This window comes from Oncorhynchus masou, chromosome 12 (genome assembly GCF_036934945.1).
Source record: "Oncorhynchus masou masou isolate Uvic2021 chromosome 12, UVic_Omas_1.1, whole genome shotgun sequence".
Lineage (NCBI taxonomy): Eukaryota > Metazoa > Chordata > Actinopteri > Salmoniformes > Salmonidae > Oncorhynchus > Oncorhynchus masou.
Genome location: NC_088223.1, coordinates 93957662 through 93980438, shown reverse-complemented (window position 1 = coordinate 93980438; position 22777 = coordinate 93957662). Strand labels below are relative to the sequence as shown.

The 22777-nt window shown below is 41.0% G+C and overlaps 1 protein-coding gene across 1 annotated transcript in view; it reads right to left on the bottom strand.

Moving 5' to 3' along the window:
* LOC135551081 (neurobeachin-like) overlaps window positions 1–22777 on the bottom strand; it is a 304485-nt gene that overhangs the window by 77067 nt on the left and 204641 nt on the right. Inside the window, exons 29-35 of the mRNA XM_064982478.1 lie at window positions 22037–22060; window positions 12976–13156; window positions 10650–10780; window positions 10491–10556; window positions 10194–10362; window positions 9311–9666; window positions 7611–7738 (exon numbers count right to left, since the gene is read on the bottom strand). Of these exons, the coding sequence (XP_064838550.1) occupies window positions 7611–7738; window positions 9311–9666; window positions 10194–10362; window positions 10491–10556; window positions 10650–10780; window positions 12976–13156; window positions 22037–22060 (1055 nt within the window). The remainder of the gene's footprint in view (window positions 1–7610; window positions 7739–9310; window positions 9667–10193; window positions 10363–10490; window positions 10557–10649; window positions 10781–12975; window positions 13157–22036; window positions 22061–22777) is intronic.

The following is a 22777-nucleotide window of genomic DNA, read 5'->3' as shown; positions in this document are numbered from 1 at the left end:
TTTAATCCATATTGTTTAATCCATACTGTTTAATCCATACTGTTTAATCCATATTGTTTTAATGCATACTGTTTAATCCTATCCATATTGTTTAATACATACTGTTTAATCCATATTGTTTAATCCCTATTGTTTAATCCATATTGTTTAATCCATACTGTTTAATTCATACTGTTTAATCCATATTGTTTAATCCATATTGTTTAATCCATATTGTTTTAATTCATACTGTTTAATCCTATCCATATTGTTCAATCCATACTGTTTAATCCATATTGTTTAATCCATATTGTTTAATCCATATTGTTTAATTGATATTGTTTAATCCATACTGTTTAATCCATACTGTTTAATCCATATTGTTTAATTCATATTGTTTAATCCATATTGTTTAATCCATACTGTTTAATCCATATTGTTTAATCCATATTGTTTAATCCATATTGTTTAATTTATATTGTTTAATCCATACTGTTTAATCCATACTGTTTAATCCATATTGTTTAATCCATATTGTTTAATCCATATTGTTTAATCCATACTGTTTAATCCATATTGTTTAATCCATATTGTTTAATCCATACTGTTTAATTCATACTGTTTAATTCATACTGTTTAATCCTATCCATATTGTTTAATCAATACTGTTTAATTAATATTGTTTAATTCATACTGTTTAATTCATATTGTTTAATCCATATTGTTTTAATTCATACTGTTTAATCCTATCCATATTGTTCAATCCATACTGTTTAATTCATATTGTTTAATCCATATTGTTTAATCCATACTGTTTAATCCATACTGTTTAATTCATATTGTTTAATCCATATTGTTTAATCCATACTGTTTAATCCATACTGTTTAATCCATATAGTTTAATTCATATTGTTTAATCCATACTGTTTAATACATATTGTTTAATCCATATTGTTTAATCCATATTGTTTAATTTATATTGTTTAATCCATACTGTTTAATCCATACTGTTTAATCCATATTGTTTAATCCATATTGTTTAATCCATATTGTTTAATCCATATTGTTTAATCCATACTGTTTAATCCATATTGTTTAATCCATGTTGTTTAATCCATACTGTTTAATCCATACTGTTTAATCCATATTGTTTTAATTCATACTGTTTAATCCTATCCATATTGTTTAATACATACTGTTTAATCCATATTGTTTAATCCATATTGTTTAATCCATATTGTTTAATCCATACTGTTTAATCCATACTGTTTAATCCATACTGTTTAATCCATACTGTTTAATTCATATTGTTTAATCCATATTGTTTAATCCATACTGTTTAATCCATACTGTTTAATCCATATAGTTTAATTCATATTGTTTAATCCATACTGTTTAATACATATTGTTTAATCCATATTGTTTAATCCATATTGTTTAATTTATATTGTTTAATCCATACTGTTTAATCCATACTGTTTAATCCATACTGTTTAATCCATATTGTTTTAATTCATACTGTTTAATCCTATCCATATTGTTTAATACATACTGTTTAATCCATATTGTTTAATCCATATTGTTTAATCCATATTGTTTAATCCATACTGTTTAATCCATACTGTTTAATCCATATTGTTTAATCCATACTGTTTAATTCATACTGTTTAATCCAATCCATATTGTTTAATCAATAATGTTTAATTAATATTGTTTAATTCATACTGTTTAATTCATATTGTTTAATCCATATTGTTTTAATTCATACTGTTTAATCCTATCCATATTGTTTAATACATACTGTTTAATCCATATTGTTTAATCCCTATTGTTTAATCCATATTGTTTAATCCATACTGTTTAATTCATACTGTTTAATCCATATTGTTTAATCCATATTGTTTAATCCATACTGTTTAATTTATACTGTTTAATCCTATCCATATTGTTTAATCAATACTGTTTAATTCATACTGTTTAATTCATATTGTTTAATCCATATTGTTTTAATTCATACTGTTTAATCCTATCCATATTGTTCAATCCATACTGTTTAATTCATATTGTTTAATCCATATTGTTTAATCCATACTGTTTAATCCATATTGTTTAATCCATATTGTTTAATCCATACTGTTTAATCCATATTGTTTAATCCATATTGTTTAATCCATATTGTTTAATCCATATTGTTTAATTTATATTGTTAAATCCATACTGTTTAATCCATACTGTTTAATCCATATTGTTTAATTCATATTGTTTAATCCATACTGTTTAATCCATACTGTTTAATCCATATTGTTTAATCCATATTGTTTAATCCATATTGTTTAATTTATATTGTTTAATCCATACTGTTTAATCCATACTGTTTAATCCATATTGTTTAATCCATACTGTTTAATACATATTGTTTAATCCATATTGTTTAATCCATATTGTTTAATTTATATTGTTTAATCCATACTGTTTAATCCATACTGTTTAATCCATACTGTTTAATCCATATTGTTTTAATTCATACTGTTTAATCCTATCCATATTGTTTAATACATACTGTTTAATCCATATTGTTTAATCCATATTGTTTAATCCATATTGTTTAATCCATACTGTTTAATCCATACTGTTTAATCCATATTGTTTAATCCATACTGTTTAATTCATACTGTTTAATCCAATCCATATTGTTTAATCAATAATGTTTAATTAATATTGTTTAATTCATACTGTTTAATTCATATTGTTTAATCCATATTGTTTTAATTCATACTGTTTAATCCTATCCATATTGTTCAATCCATACTGTTTAATTCATATTGGTTAATCCATACTGTTTAATCCATATTGTTTAATCCATATTGTTTTAATTCATACTGTTTAATCCTATCCATATTGTTTAATACATACTGTTTAATCCATATTGTTTAATCCCTATTGTTTAATCCATATTGTTTAATCCATACTGTTTAATTCATACTGTTTAATCCATATTGTTTAATCCATATTGTTTAATCCATACTGTTTAATTTATACTGTTTAATCCTATCCATATTGTTTAATCAATACTGTTTAATTCATACTGTTTAATTCATATTGTTTAATCCATATTGTTTTAATTCATACTGTTTAATCCTATCCATATTGTTCAATCCATACTGTTTAATTCATATTGTTTAATCCATATTGTTTAATCCATACTGTTTAATCCATATTGTTTAATCCATATTGTTTAATCCATACTGTTTAATCCATATTGTTTAATCCATATTGTTTAATCCATATTGTTTAATCCATATTGTTTAATTTATATTGTTAAATCCATACTGTTTAATCCATACTGTTTAATCCATATTGTTTAATTCATATTGTTTAATCCATACTGTTTAATCCATACTGTTTAATCCATATTGTTTAATCCATATTGTTTAATCCATATTGTTTAATTTATATTGTTTAATCCATACTGTTTAATCCATACTGTTTAATCCATATTGTTTAATTCATATTGTTTAATCCATATTGTTTAATCCATACTGTTTAATCCATAATGTTCAATCCATATTGTTTAATCCATACTGTTTAATTCATACTGTTTAATTCATACTGTTTAATCCTATCCATATTGTTTAATCAATACTGTTTAATTAATATTGTTTAATTCATACTGTTTAATTCATACTGTTTAATCCTATCCATATTGTTCAATCCATACTGTTTAATTCATATTGTTTAATCCATACTGTTTAATCCATACTGTTTAATCCATACTGTTTAATCCATACTGTTTAATCCATACTGTTTAATCCATACTGTTTAATCCATATTGTTTAATCCATACTGTTTAATCCATACTGTTTAATTCATATTGTTTAATCCATATTGTTTAATCCATACTGTTTAATCCATACTGTTTAATCCATATAGTTTAATTCATATTGTTTAATCCATACTATTTAATACATATTGTTTAATCCATATTGTTTAATCCATATTGTTTAATTTATATTGTTTAATCCATACTGTTTAATCCATACTGTTTAATCCATATTGTTTAATCCATATTGTTTAATCCATATTGTTTAATCCATATTGTTTAATCCATACTGTTTAATCCATATTGTTTAATCCATATTGTTTAATCCATATTGTTTAATCCATACTGTTTAATCCATACTGTTTAATCCATATTGTTTAATCCATACTGTTTAATTCATACTGTTTAATCCAATCCATATTGTTTAATCAATAATGTTTAATTAATATTGTTTAATTCATACTGTTTAATTCATATTGTTTAATCCATATTGTTTTAATTCATACTGTTTAATCCTATCCATATTGTTCAATCCATACTGTTTAATTCATATTGTTTAATCCATACTGTTTAATCCATATTGTTTAATCCATATTGTTTTAATTCATACTGTTTAATCCTATCCATATTGTTTAATACATACTGTTTAATCCATATTGTTTAATCCCTATTGTTTAATCCATATTGTTTAATCCATACTGTTTAATTCATACTGTTTAATCCATATTGTTTAATCCATATTGTTTAATCCATACTGTTTAATTTATACTGTTTAATCCTATCCATATTGTTTAATCAATACTGTTTAATTCATACTGTTTAATTCATATTGTTTAATCCATATTGTTTTAATTCATACTGTTTAATCCTATCCATATTGTTCAATCCATACTGTTTAATTCATATTGTTTAATCCATATTGTTTAATCCATACTGTTTAATCCATATTGTTTAATCCATATTGTTTAATCCATACTGTTTAATCCATATTGTTTAATCCATATTGTTTAATCCATATTGTTTAATCCATATTGTTTAATTTATATTGTTTAATCCATACTGTTTAATCCATACTGTTTAATCCATATTGTTTAATTCATATTGTTTAATCCATATTGTTTAATCCATACTGTTTAATCCATATTGTTTAATCCATATTGTTTAATCCATATTGTTTAATTTATATTGTTTAATCCATACTGTTTAATCCATACTGTTTAATCCATATTGTTTAATTCATATTGTTTAATCCATATTGTTTAATCCATATTGTTCAATCCATATTGTTTAATCCATACTGTTTAATTCATACTGTTTAATTCATACTGTTTAATCCTATCCATATTGTTTAATCAATACTGTTTAATTAATATTGTTTAATTCATACTGTTTAATTCATACTGTTTAATCCTATCCATATTGTTCAATCCATACTGTTTAATTCATATTGTTTAATCCATACTGTTTAATCCATACTGTTTAATCCATACTGTTTAATCCATACTGTTTAACCCATACTGTTTAATCCATATTGTTTAATCCATATTGTTTAATCCATACTGTTTAATCCATACTGTTTAATTCATATTGTTTAATCCATATTGTTTAATCCATACTGTTTAATCCATACTGTTTAATCCATATAGTTTAATTCATATTGTTTAATCCATACTATTTAATACATATTGTTTAATCCATATTGTTTAATCCATATTGTTTAATTTATATTGTTTAATCCATACTGTTTAATCCATACTGTTTAATCCATATTGTTTAATCCATATTGTTTAATCCATATTGTTTAATCCATATTGTTTAATCCATACTGTTTAATCCATATTGTTTAATCCATATTGTTTAAGCCATACTGTTTAATCCATACTGTTTAATCCATATTGTTTTAATTCATACTGTTTAATCCTATCCATATTGTTTAATACATACTGTTTAATCCATATTGTTTAATCCATATTGTTTAATCCATATTGTTTAATCCATACTGTTTAATTCATACTTTTTAATCCATATTGTTTAATCCATATTGTTTAATCCATACTGTTTAATCCTATCCATATTGTTTAATCAATAATGTTTAATTAATATTGTTTAATTCATACTGTTTAATTCATATTGTTTAATCCATATTGTTTTAATTCATACTGTTTAATCCTATCCATATTGTTCAATCCATACTGTTTAATTCATATTGTTTAATCCATACTGTTTAATCCATATTGTTTAATCCATACTGTTTAATCCATATTGTTTAATCCATATTGTTTAATCCATATTGTTTAATTTATATAGTTTAATCCATACTGTTTAATCCATACTGTTTAATTCATATTGTTTAATCCATATTGTTTAATCCATACTGTTTAATCCATATTGTTTAATCCATATTGTTTAATCCATATTGTTTAATTTATATTGTTTAATCCATACTGTTTAATCCATACTGTTTAATCCATATTGTTTAATCCATATTGTTTAATCCATATTGTTTAATCCATACTGTTTAATCCATATTGTTTAATCCATACTGTTTAATCCATACTGTTTAATTCATATTGTTTAATCCAATCCATATTGTTTAATCAATACTGTTTAATTAATATTGTTTAATTCATACTGTTTAATTCAAATTGTTTAATCCATATTGTTTTAATTCATACTGTTTAATCCTATCCATATTGTTCAATCCATACTGTTTAATTCATATTGTTGAATCCATACTGTTTAATTCATATTGTTTAATCCATATTGTTTAATCCATACTGTTTAATCCATATTGTTTAATCCATATTGTTTAATCCATATTGTTTAATTTATATTGTTTAATCCATACTGTTTAATCCATACTGTTTAATCCATATTGTTTAATCCATATTGTTTAATCCATATTGTTTAATCCATACTGTTTAATCCATATTGTTTAATCCATACTGTTTAATCCATACTGTTTAATTCATATTGTTTAATCCAATCCATATTGTTTAATCAATACTGTTTAATTAATATTGTTTAATTCATACTGTTTAATTCAAATTGTTTAATCCATATTGTTTTAATTCATACTGTTTAATCCTATCCATATTGTTCAATCCATACTGTTTAATTCATATTGTTGAATCCATACTGTTTAATCCATATTGTTTAATCCATACTGTTTAATCCATACTGTTTAATTCATATTGTTTAATCCATATTGTTTAATCCATATTGTTTAATCCATATTGTTTAATCCATACTGTTTAATCCATACTGTTTAATCCATATTGTTTAATCCATATTGTTTAATTCATACTTTTTAATCCATACTGTTTAATCCATATTGTTTAATCCATATTGTTTAATCCATATTGTTTAATCCATATTGTTTAATTTATATTGTTTAATCCATACTGTTTAATCCATACTGTTTAATCCATATTGTTTAATCCATATTGTTTAATCCATACTGTTTAATCCATACTGTTTAATCCATATTGTTTAATCCATATTGTTTAATTTATATTGTTTAATCCATACTGTTTAATCCATACTGTTTAATCCATATTGTTTAATTCATATTGTTTAATTCATATTGTTTAATCCATATTGTTTAATCCATACTGTTTAATCCATACTGTTTAATCCATATTGTTTAATCCATATTGTTTAATTCATACTGTTTAATCCATATTGTTTAATTCATATTGTTTAATTCATACTGTTTAATCCAGATATTTTGACTTTAACAGGTAGTGCATCCTGGGAAAGGGACATCAAAAGAGGAGCCAGGAAGAAGTGGAACTACAAACGCACACACCTGTCGAAGGAGTGGAACTGCATTGGGTGTGTCTTGAGGGCGGGATCAGGGTGGTAGGGGGTGGGGCCAACTTCATGTCCCGCATCTCCACCGTCCAGGGGCGCGGCCACAAGGCTCTTCAGAATCTCCTACATGACCGAGAGAATCAATGATCAATGAAATGTACTGATTGACATGACAGCAAGGACAGAAGAAAGAGAGAGAGATGTATAGTGAGAGAGTGATGGGAAGAGAGAGAGAGAGAGTGTGAGCAAGAGAGAGAGAGATAGAGTGAGCAAGAGAGAGAGTGAGCAAGAGAGAGAGAGAGAGAGAGAGAGAGAGAGAGAGAGAGAGAGAGAGAGAGAGAGAGAAAATAATACCAAAATATACGCCTGCTTCATCAACTTCCAAAAAGCATTTGATTCTATTTGGTATACAGGACTGTTCTATAAAGTTATTGAAAGTGGTGTAGGGGGTAAAACATATGACATAATTAAATCAATGTATACTGGCAATACGTGCAGCATTACAATTGGTAAGAAAATAACAGAATTCTTTAACCAGGGGCGGGGCCTTCGCCAGGGTTGCAATCTGAGCCCTGCACTCTTCAATATTTACATCAACGAATTGGCCACTAATCTAGAAAAATCCTCAGCCATTGGTGTTAGTCTCCACAATTCAGAGGTTAAATGCCTGCTCTTCGCAGATGACCTATGCCTGCCGTCACCCACAGTACATGGCCTACAGCAGAGCCTGGACCTGCTAGAGCAGTACTGCCAGACCTGGGCCCTGGCAGTAAACCCCAAAAAGACTAAAAATAGTGAAGGTACGGAATAGAGTCAGTACCTTGACAACGGACTAGAGTCAGTACCTCGACAACGGACTAGAGTCAGTACCTTGACAACGGAATAGAGTCAGTACCTCGACAACGGACTAGAGTCAGTACCTCGACAACGGAATAGAGTCAGTACCTCGACAACGGAATAGAGTCAGTACCTCGACAACGGAATAGAGTCAGTACCTCGACAACGGAATAGAGTCAGTACCTCGACAACGGAATAGAGTCAGTACCTCGACAACGGAATAGAGTCAGTACCTCGACAACGGAATAGAGTCAGTACCTCGACAACGGAATAGAGTCAGTACCTCGACAACGGACTAGAGTCAGTACCTCGACAACGGACTAGAGTCAGTACCTCGACAACGGACTAGAGTCAGTACCTCGACAACGGAATAGAGTAAGTACCTCGACAACGGAATAGAGTCAGTACCTCGACAACGGAATAGAGTCAGTACCTCGACAACGGAATAGAGTCAGTACCTCGACAACGGAATAGAGTCAGTACCTCGACAACGGAATAGAGTCAGTACCTCGACAACGGAATAGAGTCAGTACCTCGATAACGGAATAGAGTCAGTACCTCGATAACGGAATAGAGTCAGTACCTCGATAACGGAATAGAGTCAGTACCTCGATAACGGAATAGAGTCAGTACCTCGATAACGGAATAGAGTCAGTACCTCGAGAACAGAATAGAGTCAGTACCTCGAGAACGGAATAGAGTCAGTACCTTGAGAACGGAATAGAGTCAGTACCTTGAGAACGGACTAGAGTCAGTACCTTGACAACGGAATAGAGTCAGTACCCTGACAATGGAATAGAGTCAGTACCCTGACAACGGAATAGAGTCAGTACCTTGACAACGGAATAGAGTCAGTACCTTGACGTTGATGCCCTTGTTAGGCTGGCTGATGCTCGAGATCGACGAGGGCGGGGCTTGACCAGGATTGGAGGCAGAGTTAGGGTTGTGGGGCGAATCAAATAGGCTCTCCCTTGACCTTCTAACCTCTGATGACAGGGTACACAGTAGATCCCTCTCTCTGTCTCTGTCTGTCTCCCTGCCTACCATGCCCAGCCCCAGGCCCAGCTCTGCTCCGTTCAGAACCCCAGGGCCGTGGCCCTCCTCCCCGATTCCTGAGTCGGTGTGGGGCAGAGAGGCAAGCGGAGAGTCATCCATGGGGGTGGGAATCTGCTTCTCCCCCTGACCACCCTCATGGAAGGAGGACGATGGGTGCTCTGGACATAGAGAGAGAGAAGGACATAGAGAAAGAGACACATAAACAGAGAGAAAGAGAGAGAGAGAAGGGGAGAGAGAGAGAAGGGGAGAGAGAGAGAGAAAGAGAGAGAGAGAAGGGGAGAGAGAGAGAAAGGGGGAGAGAGAGAGAGAGAGAGAGAGAGAGAGAGAGAGAAGGGGGAGAGAGAAGGGGAGAGAGAGAAAGAGAGAGAGAGAGAGAGAAAGAGAGAGAAAGAAAGAGAGAGAGAAAAAGACAGACAGAGAGAGAGAGAGAGAGAGAGAGAGAAGGGGAGAGAAAGAGAGAGAGAGAGAGAGAGAGAAAGAGAAAGAGAGAGAGAAAGAGAGAGACAGACATAGGTAGTTTTGTTGTTAATATCTAATAGAACACATCTATTCTATAATTGTTACAATCCTGTAGGCCTGGTTTCATTCTGACCCTATAATCAGGGACTGATTCACAGCTGGGACACCCAGTGAGTGGGGGACATAATACAGTGTGACACCAGAGGGACAGAAAATAGTGTGACACCTGTGCTGGTTGGGGAGTTGATCTCGTGGCGGATGCTCCTCCCTGATAGGCTGCTGGACCTGCCAATCTCTCTCTGTGGTTCCAGGATGTCCCGGTACTTTGACACCATGAGGACCGATATGAAGTAGACCACCGCCAGGGCCAGGAACTGAGCCTGCTTACTGTCATCCTAAGAGGGAAAACATTTACACATTACATACCTATTAACATCAGACACATGTTTAACCACACACACACACACACACACACACACACACACACACACACACACACACACACACACACACACACACTCACCACGTCTCTGAAGACCACGGCTCTTAGGCGGTTGATGTCAACATCCTGTAGGAGTCTGTCTGGATCCTGGAGAAGCAAGAGCAGAGGAGTTATAACCTCTTATAACCTCACATACACACACCTGGGATCTGTGGGGGTGTGAGGGTGGGGGTGTATTACCTTGCTGGCTGCGGCTGCACTCTGTAGACTGTCCTGTGACTTGCTGCTGGGCAGGTTGGACTTGGAGAAACAGCCTCTATCTCTCTGTCTCTGTCTACACTCTAGACAGTTCCTCACTGCTACACAACATACTGGGGGAGGGATGGATGGATGGATGGATAAGGGAGGGAGGGATGAGGGATGGAGGGAAAGAGAGAGGGATGGATGGATGAGGGAGGGAGGGATAAAGAAGAAAAGAAAGGTTATAGAAAGGTCAAAGGTTACAGAAAGGTCAAAGGTTATAGAAAGGTTAAAGGTTATAGAAAGGTCAAATGTTATAGAACGGTCAAAGGTTATAGAAAGGTCAAAGGTTATAGAAAGGTTAAAGGATATAGAAAGGTTAAATGTGAGTTACAGAATATATATATTTTTGCTAAATGGACGTTGTACTAACAACCCACACTATCTAACACATTCTCTGTCTCTCTCTCTCTCTGCCTCTGCGTCTCTCTCTGCCTCTGCGTCTCTCTCTGCCTCTGCGTCTCTCTCTGCCTCTGCGTCTCTCTCTGCCTCTGCGTCTCTCTCTGCCTCTTTCTCTGCCTCTTTCTCTGCCTCTTTCTCTGCCTCTCTGCCTCTTTCTCTGCCTCTCTGCGTCTTTCTCTGCCTCTCTGCGTCTTTCTCTGCCTCTCTGCGTCTTTCTCTGCCTCTTTCTCTGCCTCTTTCTCTGCCTCTTTCTCTGCCTCTTTCTCTGCCTCTTTCTCTGCCTCTTTCTCTGCCTCTTTCTCTGCGTCTTTCTCTGCCTCTCTGCGTCTTTCTCTGCCTCTCTGCGTCTTTCTCTGCCTCTCTGCGTCTTTCTCTGCCTCTCTGCGTCTTTCTCTGCCTCTCTGCGTCTTTCTCTGCCTCTCTGCGTCTTTCTCTGCCTCTCTGCGTCTTTCTCTGCCTCTCTGCGTCTTTCTCTGCCTCTCTGCGTCTTTCTCTGCGTCTTTCTCTGCCTCTCTGCGTCTTTCTCTGCCTCTCTGCGTCTTTCTCTGCCTCTCTGCGTCTTTCTCTGCCTCTCTGCGTCTTTCTCTGCGTCTTTCTCTGCCTCTCTGCGTCTTTCTCTGCCTCTCTGCGTCTTTCTCTGCCTCTCTGCGTCTTTCTCTGCCTCTCTGCGTCTTTCTCTGCCTCTCTGCGTCTTTCTCTGCCTCTCTGCGTCTTTCTCTGCCTCTCTGCGTCTTTCTCTGCCTCTCTGCGTCTTTCTCTGCCTCTCTGCGTCTTTCTCTGCCTCTCTGCGTCTTTCTCTGCCTCTCTGCGTCTTTCTCTGCCTCTCTGCGTCTTTCTCTGCGTCTTTCTCTGCCTCTCTGCGTCTTTCTCTGCCTCTCTGCGTCTTTCTCTGCCTCTCTGCGTCTTTCTCTGCCTCTCTGCGTCTTTCTCTGCGTCTTTCTCTGCCTCTCTGCGTCTTTCTCTGCCTCTCTGCGTCTTTCTCTGCCTCTTTCTCTGCCTCTTTCTCTGCCTCTTTCTCTGCCTCTTTCTCTGCCTCTTTCTCTGCCTCTTTCTCTGCCTCTTTCTCTGCGTCTTTCTCTGCCTCTCTGCGTCTTTCTCTGCCTCTCTGCGTCTTTCTCTGCCTCTCTGCGTCTTTCTCTGCCTCTCTGCGTCTTTCTCTGCCTCTCTGCGTCTTTCTCTGCCTCTCTGCGTCTTTCTCTGCCTCTCTGCGTCTTTCTCTGCCTCTCTGCGTCTTTCTCTGCCTCTCTGCGTCTTTCTCTGCGTCTTTCTCTGCCTCTCTGCGTCTTTCTCTGCCTCTCTGCGTCTTTCTCTGCCTCTCTGCGTCTTTCTCTGCCTCTCTGCGTCTTTCTCTGCGTCTTTCTCTGCCTCTCTGCGTCTTTCTCTGCCTCTCTGCGTCTTTCTCTGCCTCTCTGCGTCTTTCTCTGCCTCTCTGCGTCTTTCTCTGCCTCTCTGCGTCTTTCTCTGCCTCTCTGCGTCTTTCTCTGCCTCTCTGCGTCTTTCTCTGCCTCTCTGCGTCTTTCTCTGCCTCTCTGCGTCTTTCTCTGCCTCTCTGCGTCTTTCTCTGCCTCTCTGCGTCTTTCTCTGCCTCTCTGCGTCTTTCTCTGCGTCTTTCTCTGCCTCTCTGCGTCTTTCTCTGCCTCTCTGCGTCTTTCTCTGCCTCTCTGCGTCTTTCTCTGCCTCTCTGCGTCTTTCTCTGCGTCTTTCTCTGCCTCTCTGCGTCTTTCTCTGCCTCTCTGCGTCTTTCTCTGCCTCTCTGCGTCTTTCTCTGCCTCTCTGCGTCTTTCTCTGCCTCTCTGCGTCTTTCTCTGCCTCTCTGCGTCTTTCTCTGCCTCTCTGCGTCTTTCTCTGCCTCTCCCTCTCTTACCCAGTCGTAGACACTGTCTCATCAGACCTCCAGAGGACATGTTCTTCTCAGCCTCTATCTCAGAGAAGTTGAGGGAGCTGGCGAACACCAGAACGTCCACCATGGCCATGAGCCGAGACAGAAAGGACACAGCCGTCTCTGAAGACATGCCCTGGGTCAACTCCATGTTCTCTAACTCAACCTGATGGGACAGGTTAGTCACACACACACACACACACACACACACACACACACACACACACACACACACACACACACACACACACACACACACACACACACACACACACACACACACACACACACACACACACACACACACACACACACACACACACACGCTGGTGAGCACACACACATTTACACTGATCCGCACAAACACACACACATTTATGACCCAGGCCAGTGGCCAGCATCACAGACCCAGGCCACCGGCCAGCATCACAGACCCAGGCCACCGGCCAGCATCACAGACCCAGGCCAGTGGCCAGCATCACAGACCCAGGCCAGTGGCCAGCATCACAGACCCAGGCCAGTGGCCAGCATCACAGACCCAGGCCAGTGGCCAGCATCACAGACCCAGGCCAGTGGCCAGCATCACAGACCCAGGCCAGTGGCCAGCATCACAGACCCAGGCCAGTGGCCAGCATCACAGACCTAGGCCAGTGGGTGGGGGTACCAGTGGGGGGGTAGTGACAGGTCTGTTTTGGGTACCAGTGGGGGTAGTGACAGGTCTGTTTGGGGTACTAGTGGGGGGTAGTGACAGGTCTGTTTGGGGTATCAGTGGAGGGGGTAGTGACAGGTCTGTTTGGGGTACCGGTGGGGGGTAGTGACAGGTCTTTTGGGGTATCAGTGGAGGGGGTAGTGACAGGTCTGTTTGGGGTACCGGTGGGGGGGTAGTGACAGGTCTTTTGGGGTATCAGTGGAGGGTGTAGTGACAGGTCTGTTTGGGGTACCGGTGGGGGGTAGTGACAGGTCTGTTTGCGGTACCAGTGGGGGGGGGGGGGGATAGTGACAGGTCTGTTTGCGGTACCAGTGGGGGGGGATAGTGACAGGTCTGTTTGCGGTACCGGTGGGGGGGGGGGTAGTGACAGGTCTGTTTGCGGTACCAGTGGGGGGGGGGGGTACTGACAGGTCTGTTTGGGGTACAGTGCTGAAAGCCCCTTATGGAACAGTGACAGGAACAGGAAAAGTGACAGGAACAGTGACAGGAACAGGAACAGGAACAGTGACAGGAACAGGAACAGGAACAGTGGCAGGAACAGGAACAGTGACAGTGACAGGAACAGGAACAGTGACAGGAACAGTGACAGGAACAGGAACAGTGACAGGAACAGTGACAGGAACAGTGACAGGAACAGTGACAGGAACAGGAACAGTGACAGGAACAGGAACAGTGACAGGAACAGTGACAGGAACAGGAACAGTGACAGGAACAGGAACAGTGACAGGAACAGGAACAGTGACAGGAACAGGAACAGTGACAGGAACAGTGACAGGAACAGGAACAGTGACAGGAACAGTGACAGGAACAGTGACAGGAACAGGAACAGGAACAGGAACAGTGACAGGAACAGTGACAGGAACAGTGACAGGAACAGTGACAGGAACAGTGACAGGAACAGTGACAGGAACAGGAACAGTGACAGGAACAGGAACAGTGACAGGAACAGGAACAGTGACAGGAACAGTGACAGGAACAGGAACAGTGACAGGAACAGTGACAGGAACAGTGACAGGAACAGGAACAGTGACAGGAACGGGAACAGTGACAGGGACAGTGACAGGAACAGTGACAGGAACAGTGACAGGAACAGGAACAGTGACAGGAACAGTGACAGGAACAGTGACAGTGACAGGAACGGGAACAGGAACAGTGACAGGAACGGGAACAGTGACAGGAACAGGAACAGGAACAGGAACAGTGACAGGAACAGGAACAGGAACAGTGACAGGAACAGTGACAGTGACAGTGACAGGAACAGGAACAGGAACAGTGACAGTGACAGGAACAGGAACAGGAACAGGGACAGGGACAGGAACGGGAACAGTGACAGGAACAGTGACAGGAACAGGAACAGTGACAGGAACAGTGACAGGAACAGTGACAGTGACAGGAACGGGAACAGGAACAGTGACAGGAACGGGAACAGTGACAGGAACAGGAACAGGAACAGTGACAGGAACAGGGACAGTGACAGTGACAGTGACAGGAACAGGAACAGTGACAGTGACAGGAACAGGAACAGGGACAGGGACAGGAACGGGAACAGTGACAGTGACAGGAACAGGAACAGGGACAGGGACAGGGACAGTGACAGGAACAGTGACAGGAACATGAACAGGGACAGGGACAGGAACAGTGACAGGAACAGGAACAGTGACAGGAACAGTGACAGGAACAGTGACAGGAACAGGAACAGTGACAGGAACAGTGACAGTGACAGGAACATGAACAGGGACAGGGACAGGGACAGTGACAGGAACAGGAACAGTGACAGGAACATGAACAGGAACAGTGACAGGAACAGTGACAGGAACATGAACAGGAACAGTGACAGGAACAGTGACAGGAACAGTGACAGGGACAGTGACAGGAACATGAACAGGAACAGTGACAGGAACAGGGACAGTGACAGTGACAGGAACAGGAACAGGGACAGTGACAGTGACAGGAACAGGAACAGGAACAGTGACAGTGACAGGAACATGAACAGGGACAGGGACAGGGACAGTGACAGGAACAGTGACAGGAACATGAACAGGAACAGTGACAGGAACAGTGACAGGAACATGAACAGGAACAGTGACAGGAACAGTGACAGGAACAGTGACAGGAACAGGAACAGTGACAGTGACAGGAACAGGAACAGGGAGAGTGACAGTGACAGGAACAGGAACAGGGACAGTGACAGTGACAGGAACAGGAACAGGGACAGTGACAGGAACAGGAACAGTGACAGGAACAGGAACAGTGACAGGAACAGTGACAGGAACAGTGACAGGAACAGGAACAGTGACAGGAACAGGAACAGTGACAGGAACAGGGACAGTGACAGGAACAGGAACAGGAACAGTGACAGGAACAGGAACAGGGACAGTGACAGGAACAGGAACAGTGACAGGAACAGTGACAGGAACAGGGACAGTGACAGGAACAGTGACAGGAACAGGAACAGTGACAGGAACAGTGACAGGAACAGGAACAGTGACAGGAACAGGAACAGGGGCAGGGGCAGGGACAGTGACAGTGACAGGAACAGGAACAGGGACAGTGACAGGAACAGGAACAGTGACAGGAACAGTGACAGGAACAGTGACAGGAACAGGAACAGTGACAGGAACAGGAACAGTGACAGGAACAGGAACAGTGACAGGAACAGGGACAGTGACAGGAACAGGAACAGGAACAGGAACAGGAACAGGGACAGTGACAGGAACAGGAACAGTGACAGGAACAGTGACAGGAACAGTGACAGGAACAGGGACAGTGACAGGAACAGTGACAGGAACAGGAACAGTGACAGGAACAGGAACAGTGACAGGAACAGGAACAGTGACAGGAACAGGGACAGTGACAGGAACAGGGACAGTGACAGGAACAGGGACAGTGACAGGAACAGTGACAGTGACAGGAACAGGAACAGTGACAGGAACAGGAACAGTGACAGGAACAGGAACAGTGACAGGAACAGGAACAGTGACAGTGACAGGAACAGGAACAGTGACAGGAACAGGGACAGTGACAGGAACAGGAACAGGAACAGGGACAGTGACAGGAACAGTGACAGGAACAGGGACAGTGACAGGAACAGTGACAGGAACAGGAACAGTGACAGGAACAGGAACAGTGACAGGAACAGGAACAGTGACAGGAACAGGGACAGGAACAGGAACAGGAACAGGAACAGGAACAGTGACAGGAACAGGAACAGTGACAGGAACAGGAACAGTGACAGGAACAGGAACAGTGACAGGAACAGGAACAGTGACAGTGACAGGGACAGGGACAGGAACAGGAACAGTGACAGTGACAGGAACAGGAACAGTGACAGGAACAGTGACAGTGACAGGAACAGGAACAGTGACAGGAACAGGAACAGTGACAGTGACAGGAACAGGAACAGTGACAGGAACAGGAACAGTGACAGGAACAGGAACAGTGACAGGAACAGGAACAGGAACAGTGACAGTGACAGGAACAGGAACAGGAACAGTGACAGGAACAGGAACAGGAACAGTGACAGGAACAGGAACAGTGACAGTGACAGGAACAGGAACAGTGACAGTGACAGGAACAGGAACAGTGACAGTGACAGGAACAGGAACAGTGACAGGAACAGGAACAGTGACAGGAACAGTGACAGGAACAGGAACAGGAACAGTGACAGTGACAGGAACAGGAACAGTGACAGGAACAGTGACAGGAACAGGAACAGGAACAGTGACATTGACAGGAACAGGAACAGGAGCAGTGACAGGAACAGTGACAGGAACAGTGACAGGAACAGGAACAGTGACAGGAACAGTGACAGTGACAGGAACAGGAACAGTGGCAGGAACAGGAACAGTGGCAGGAACAGTGACAGGAACAGGAACAGTGACAGTGACAGGAACAGGAACAGTGGCAGGAACAGGAACAGTGACAGTGGCAGGAACAGTGACAGGAACAGGAACAGGAACAGTGGCGGGAACAGTGACAGGAACAGGAACAGGAACAGTGACAGGAACAGTGACAGTGACAGGGACAGGAACAGGAACAATGGCGGGAACAGTGACAGGAACAGTGACAGTGACAGGAACAGTGACAGGAACAGTGACAGGGACAGGAACAGGAACAGGAACAGTGACAGGTCAGGAACAGTGACAGGAACAGGAACAGTGACAGGAACAGTGACAGGAACAGGAACAGGGACAGGAACAGGAACAGTGGCGGGAACAGTGACAGGAACAGGAACAGTGACAGGTCAGGAACAGTGACAGGAACAGGAACAGTGACAGGTCAGGAACAGTGACAGGAACAGGAACAGTGACAGGTCAGGAACAGTGACAGGAACAGGAACAGTGACAGGAACAGGAACAGTGACAGGAACAGGAACAGTGACAGGTCAGGAACAGTGACAGGAACAGGAACAGTGACAGGAACAGGAACAGTGACAGGAACAGTGACAGGAACAGGAACAGGAACAGTGGCGGGAACAGTGACAGGAACAGGAACAGGAACAGTGACAGGAACAGTGACAGTGACAGGGACAGGAACAGGAACAATGGCGGGAACAGTGACAGGAACAGTGACAGTGCCAGGAACAGTGACAGGAACAGTGACAGGGACAGGAACAGTGACAGGAACAGGAACAGTGACAGGTCAGGAACAGTGACAGGAACAGGAACAGTGACAGGAACAGTGACAGGAACAGGAACAGGGACAGTGACAGGAACAGGAACAGTGACAGTGACAGTGACAGGAACAGTGACAGGAACAGTGACAGTGACAGTGACAGTGACAGGAACAGTGACAGGAACAGTGACAGGAACAGTGACAGGAACAGTGACAGGAACAGTGACAGTGACAGTGACAGTGACAGGAACAGTGACAGTGACAGTGACAGTGACAGGAACAGTGACAGGAACAGTGACAGGAACAGTGACAGGAACAGTGACAGGAACAGTGACAGGTCAGGAACAGGAACAGTGACAGGAACAGTGACAGGAACAGGAACAGTGACAGGAACAGGAACAGGAACAGTGACAGGTCAGGAACAGGAACAGTGACAGTGACAGTGACAGTGACAGGAACAGTGACAGTGACAGTGACAGTGACAGGAACAGTGACAGGAACAGTGACAGGAACAGTGACAGGAACAGTGACAGGAACAGGAACAGTGACAGGAACAGTGACAGGAACAGTGACAGGAACAGGAACAGTGACAGGTCAGGAACAGGAACAGTGACAGTGACAGTGACAGTGACAGGAACAGTGACAGTGACAGTGACAGTGACAGTGACAGGAACAGTGACAGGAACAGTGACAGGAACAGTGGCAGGAACAGTGACAGGAACAGGAACAGTGACAGGTCAGGAACAGGAACAGTGACAGGAACAGTGACAGGAACAGTGACAGGAACAGTGACAGGTCAGGAACAGGAACAGTGACAGGAACAGTGACAGGAACAGGAACAGTGACAGGAACAGTGACAGGTCAGGAACAGGAACAGTGACAGGAACAGTGACAGGAACAGTGACAGGAACAGGAACAGGAACAGTGACAGGAACAGGAACAGTGACAGTGACAGGAACAGTGACAGGAACAGGAACAGGAACAGTGACAGGAACAGTGACAGGAACAGGAACAGTGACAGGTCAGGAACAGTGACAGGAACAGGAACAGTGACAGGAACAGTGGCAGGAACAGGAACAGTGACAGGAACAGTGACAGTGACAGGAACAGTGACAGGAACAGGAACAGTGACAGGAACAGGAACAGTGACAGGAACAGTGGCAGGAACAGGAACAGTGACAGGAACAGTGACAGTGACAGGAACAGTGACAGGGACAGTGACAGGAACAGGAACAGTGACAGGAACAGGAACAGTGACAGGAACAGTGGCAGGAACAGGAACAGTGACAGGAACAGTGACAGGAACAGGAACAGTGACAGGAACAGTGTCAGGAACAGTGACAGGAACAGGAACAGGAACAGTGACAGGAACAGTGTCAGGAACAGTGACAGGAACAGGAACAGGAACAGGAACAGTGACAGGTCAGGAACAGTGACAGGGGCAGGGGCAGGGACAGGGACAGGAACAGGAACAGTGACAGGAACAGGAACAGGAACAGGAGCAGGAACAGGGGCAGGGGCAGGGGCAGGGGCAGGGGCAGGGGCAGGGGCAGGGGCAGGGACAGGGACAGGGACAGGGACAGGGACAGGGACAGGGACAGGAACAGGAACAGGAACAGGAACAGTGACAGGAACAGGAACAGGAACAGGGACAGGGACAGGGACAGTGACAGTGACATCCAGCCATAGACACATGGAAATGCATAAAGTTCTGTTACCCATCCGCCATGTTGGCACCAAGTGTCCCTACAGAATGTGATCGTCGAGGTTTTGCCAAACTCTGCGTACTACTGGCTTTGTGAGTGGGGGATGAGACAAACAAGTAGGGGAGTGGTAGCGAGCAGCCAGACATGCACACACAGACGCTTGCGTTGCGTGCCAGTCTCTTAAGCTCTCCTTAGCTTTCCCAAGAGGGCTGGTGAATGACTAACAGGGAGGGCACGGTGCTAGGGTTGGTTCATGTCCGTACGTTACGCACCTCTCCGCCTGGGACAGGGGTCACCTCCTCACCCTTTGACCCCTTCTGGGGGTCGACTCCTCCTCCATCTCCTCTCTCCTTCTTTAGGTTCCACACAGAGATGAGAATACTTTCACTATCTCTGTGACCTCTCTCTATATATCTACTGTATATCTCAATCTCTCTCTCTATATACATATATATATATATATACAGTGCCTTGCGAAAGTATTCGGTCCCCTTGAACTTTGCGACCTTTTGCCACATTTCATTCTTCAAACAAAGATATAAAACTGACCTCTGAGACTATCACAGTGCAGGTGCATTTATACGGAGACTTGATTACACACAGGTGGATTGTATTTATCATCATTAGTCATTTAGGTCAACATTGGATCATTCAGAGATCCTCACTGAACTTCTGGAGAGAGTTTGATGCACTGAAAGTAAAGGGGCTGAATAATTTTGCACGCCCAATTTTTCAATTTTTTATTTGTTAAAAAAGTTTGAAATATCCAATAAATGTCGTTCCACTTCATGATTGTGTCCCACTTGTTGTTGATTCTTCACAAAAAAATACAGTTTTACATCTTTATGTTTGAAGAATGAAATGTGGCAAAAGGTCACAAAGTTCAAGGGGGCCGAATACTTTTGCAAGGCACTGTGTGGGTGTATGTGTATATATATATATATGTGTATATGTGTGTATGTATATATATATATATATATATATATATATACACACACATACATCAGACCCAGTCGTAGACACTGTCTCATCAGACCTCCAGAGGACATGTTCTTCTCAGCCTCTATCTCAGATATGTGATCTCTCTCTGTGTGTGATTTCTGTGTGTGATCTCTCTGTGTGTGTGATCGCTCTGTGTGTGTTATCTCTGTGTGTGTGTGTTATCTCTGTGTGTGTGTGTGTGTGATCTGTGTGATCTTTCTTTCTGTTTGATCTCTTTCTCGCTGTGTGATCTCGCTCTCTCTGTGTGTGTGTGTGATCTCTCTCTCTGTGTGTGATCTCTATACCTCTCTCTCTCTCTCTCAATTCAATTCAATTCAATTCAAGGGCATGGCATGGGAAACATGAGTTAACATTGCCAAAGCAAGTGAAGTAGATAAAAAGTGAAATAAACAATAAAAAGTATCTCTATATCTCTCTCTACAGTATATCTCAATATCTCTATATCACTATATAGTACATCTCTATATATCTCTACAGTACATCTCTATATCTCTCTCTACAGTACATCTCTATCTCTCTCTCTACAGTACATCTCTATATATCTCTACAGTACATCTCTATATATATATCTCTACAGTACATCTCTATATCCCTCTCTACAGTATATCTCTATATCTCTATTTCTCTCTGTGATCACTCTCTCTCTATAATTGTCTGTGATCTATCTATATATGTATCTCTCTCTCTCCTGATTTAGGTTAGATATAGAGGGGACACGCTCGGATGGGAGAAGATACTATCTCTCCCTCTCTCTCCTTCAATTCATCTTCTCTTCTTTGCTCCAGCTCTCTCCTCTCTTTACTGCACTAATGGCTTCGAGTAAGTTCTCTCTTGTGGAACTGAACAGAGAACCACATACGTGAACATATACAAGCAGAGACAGTCTAGGAACAGAAGAGTCTAGAAAATGAACAATTATGGATGTCAGCAAAGCAAATGTTAGTCACAATATCGCTACGCTACAAACAACAGAATGCTAGTGAAAATATATGAAGAAAAAGAAACGGGAACTTACAGTGTTTGCACTAACCTTTGAACTCTGCACAAACAGACAGAAGCAGAAACACAAACGGACGGAGAGGATGAGAGAGGATAACAGAGAAAGAAAGAGAAAGAAAACAATTATGATTAATTAAAACAATGAGCAGAACTTAGAAAATCAAGTCAGAATACTTTAGTTTGATTGAGAACTCAAGGTTATAAATTCAAAATAATTAAAAGTTGAGATATAAACCAATGCAGTATTGTTGTTGAATATAATGAACAATAGGAGCCAGAGAGGAAGCAGCACTATCAGGTGTTAAACTGAATATATATTCATAACAAGAGGCGAGTTAAATGGAAATCAGAAAACAAGGTCATGCAACCTGATCTGTAGGTGCTGAGTGGCCGTTAGGTGCTGAGTGGCCGTTAGGTGCTGAGTGGCCGCTAGGTGCTGAGTGGCCGCTAGGTGCTGAGTGGCCGCTAGGTGCTGAGTGGCCGCTAGGTGCTGAGTGGCCGTTAGGTGCTGAGTGGCCGTTAGGTGCTGAGTGGCCGCTAGGTGCTGAGTGGCCGCTAGGTGCTGAGTGGCCGTTAGGTGCTGAGTGGCCGTTAGGTGCTGAGTGGCCGTTAGGTGCTGAGTGGCCGTTAGGTGCTGAGTGGCCGCTAGGTGCTGAGTGGCCGCTAGGTGCTGAGTGGCCGTTAGGTGCTGAGTGGCCGTTAGGTGCTGAGTGGCCGTTAGGTGCTGAGTGGCCGTTAGGTGCTGAGTGGCCGCTAG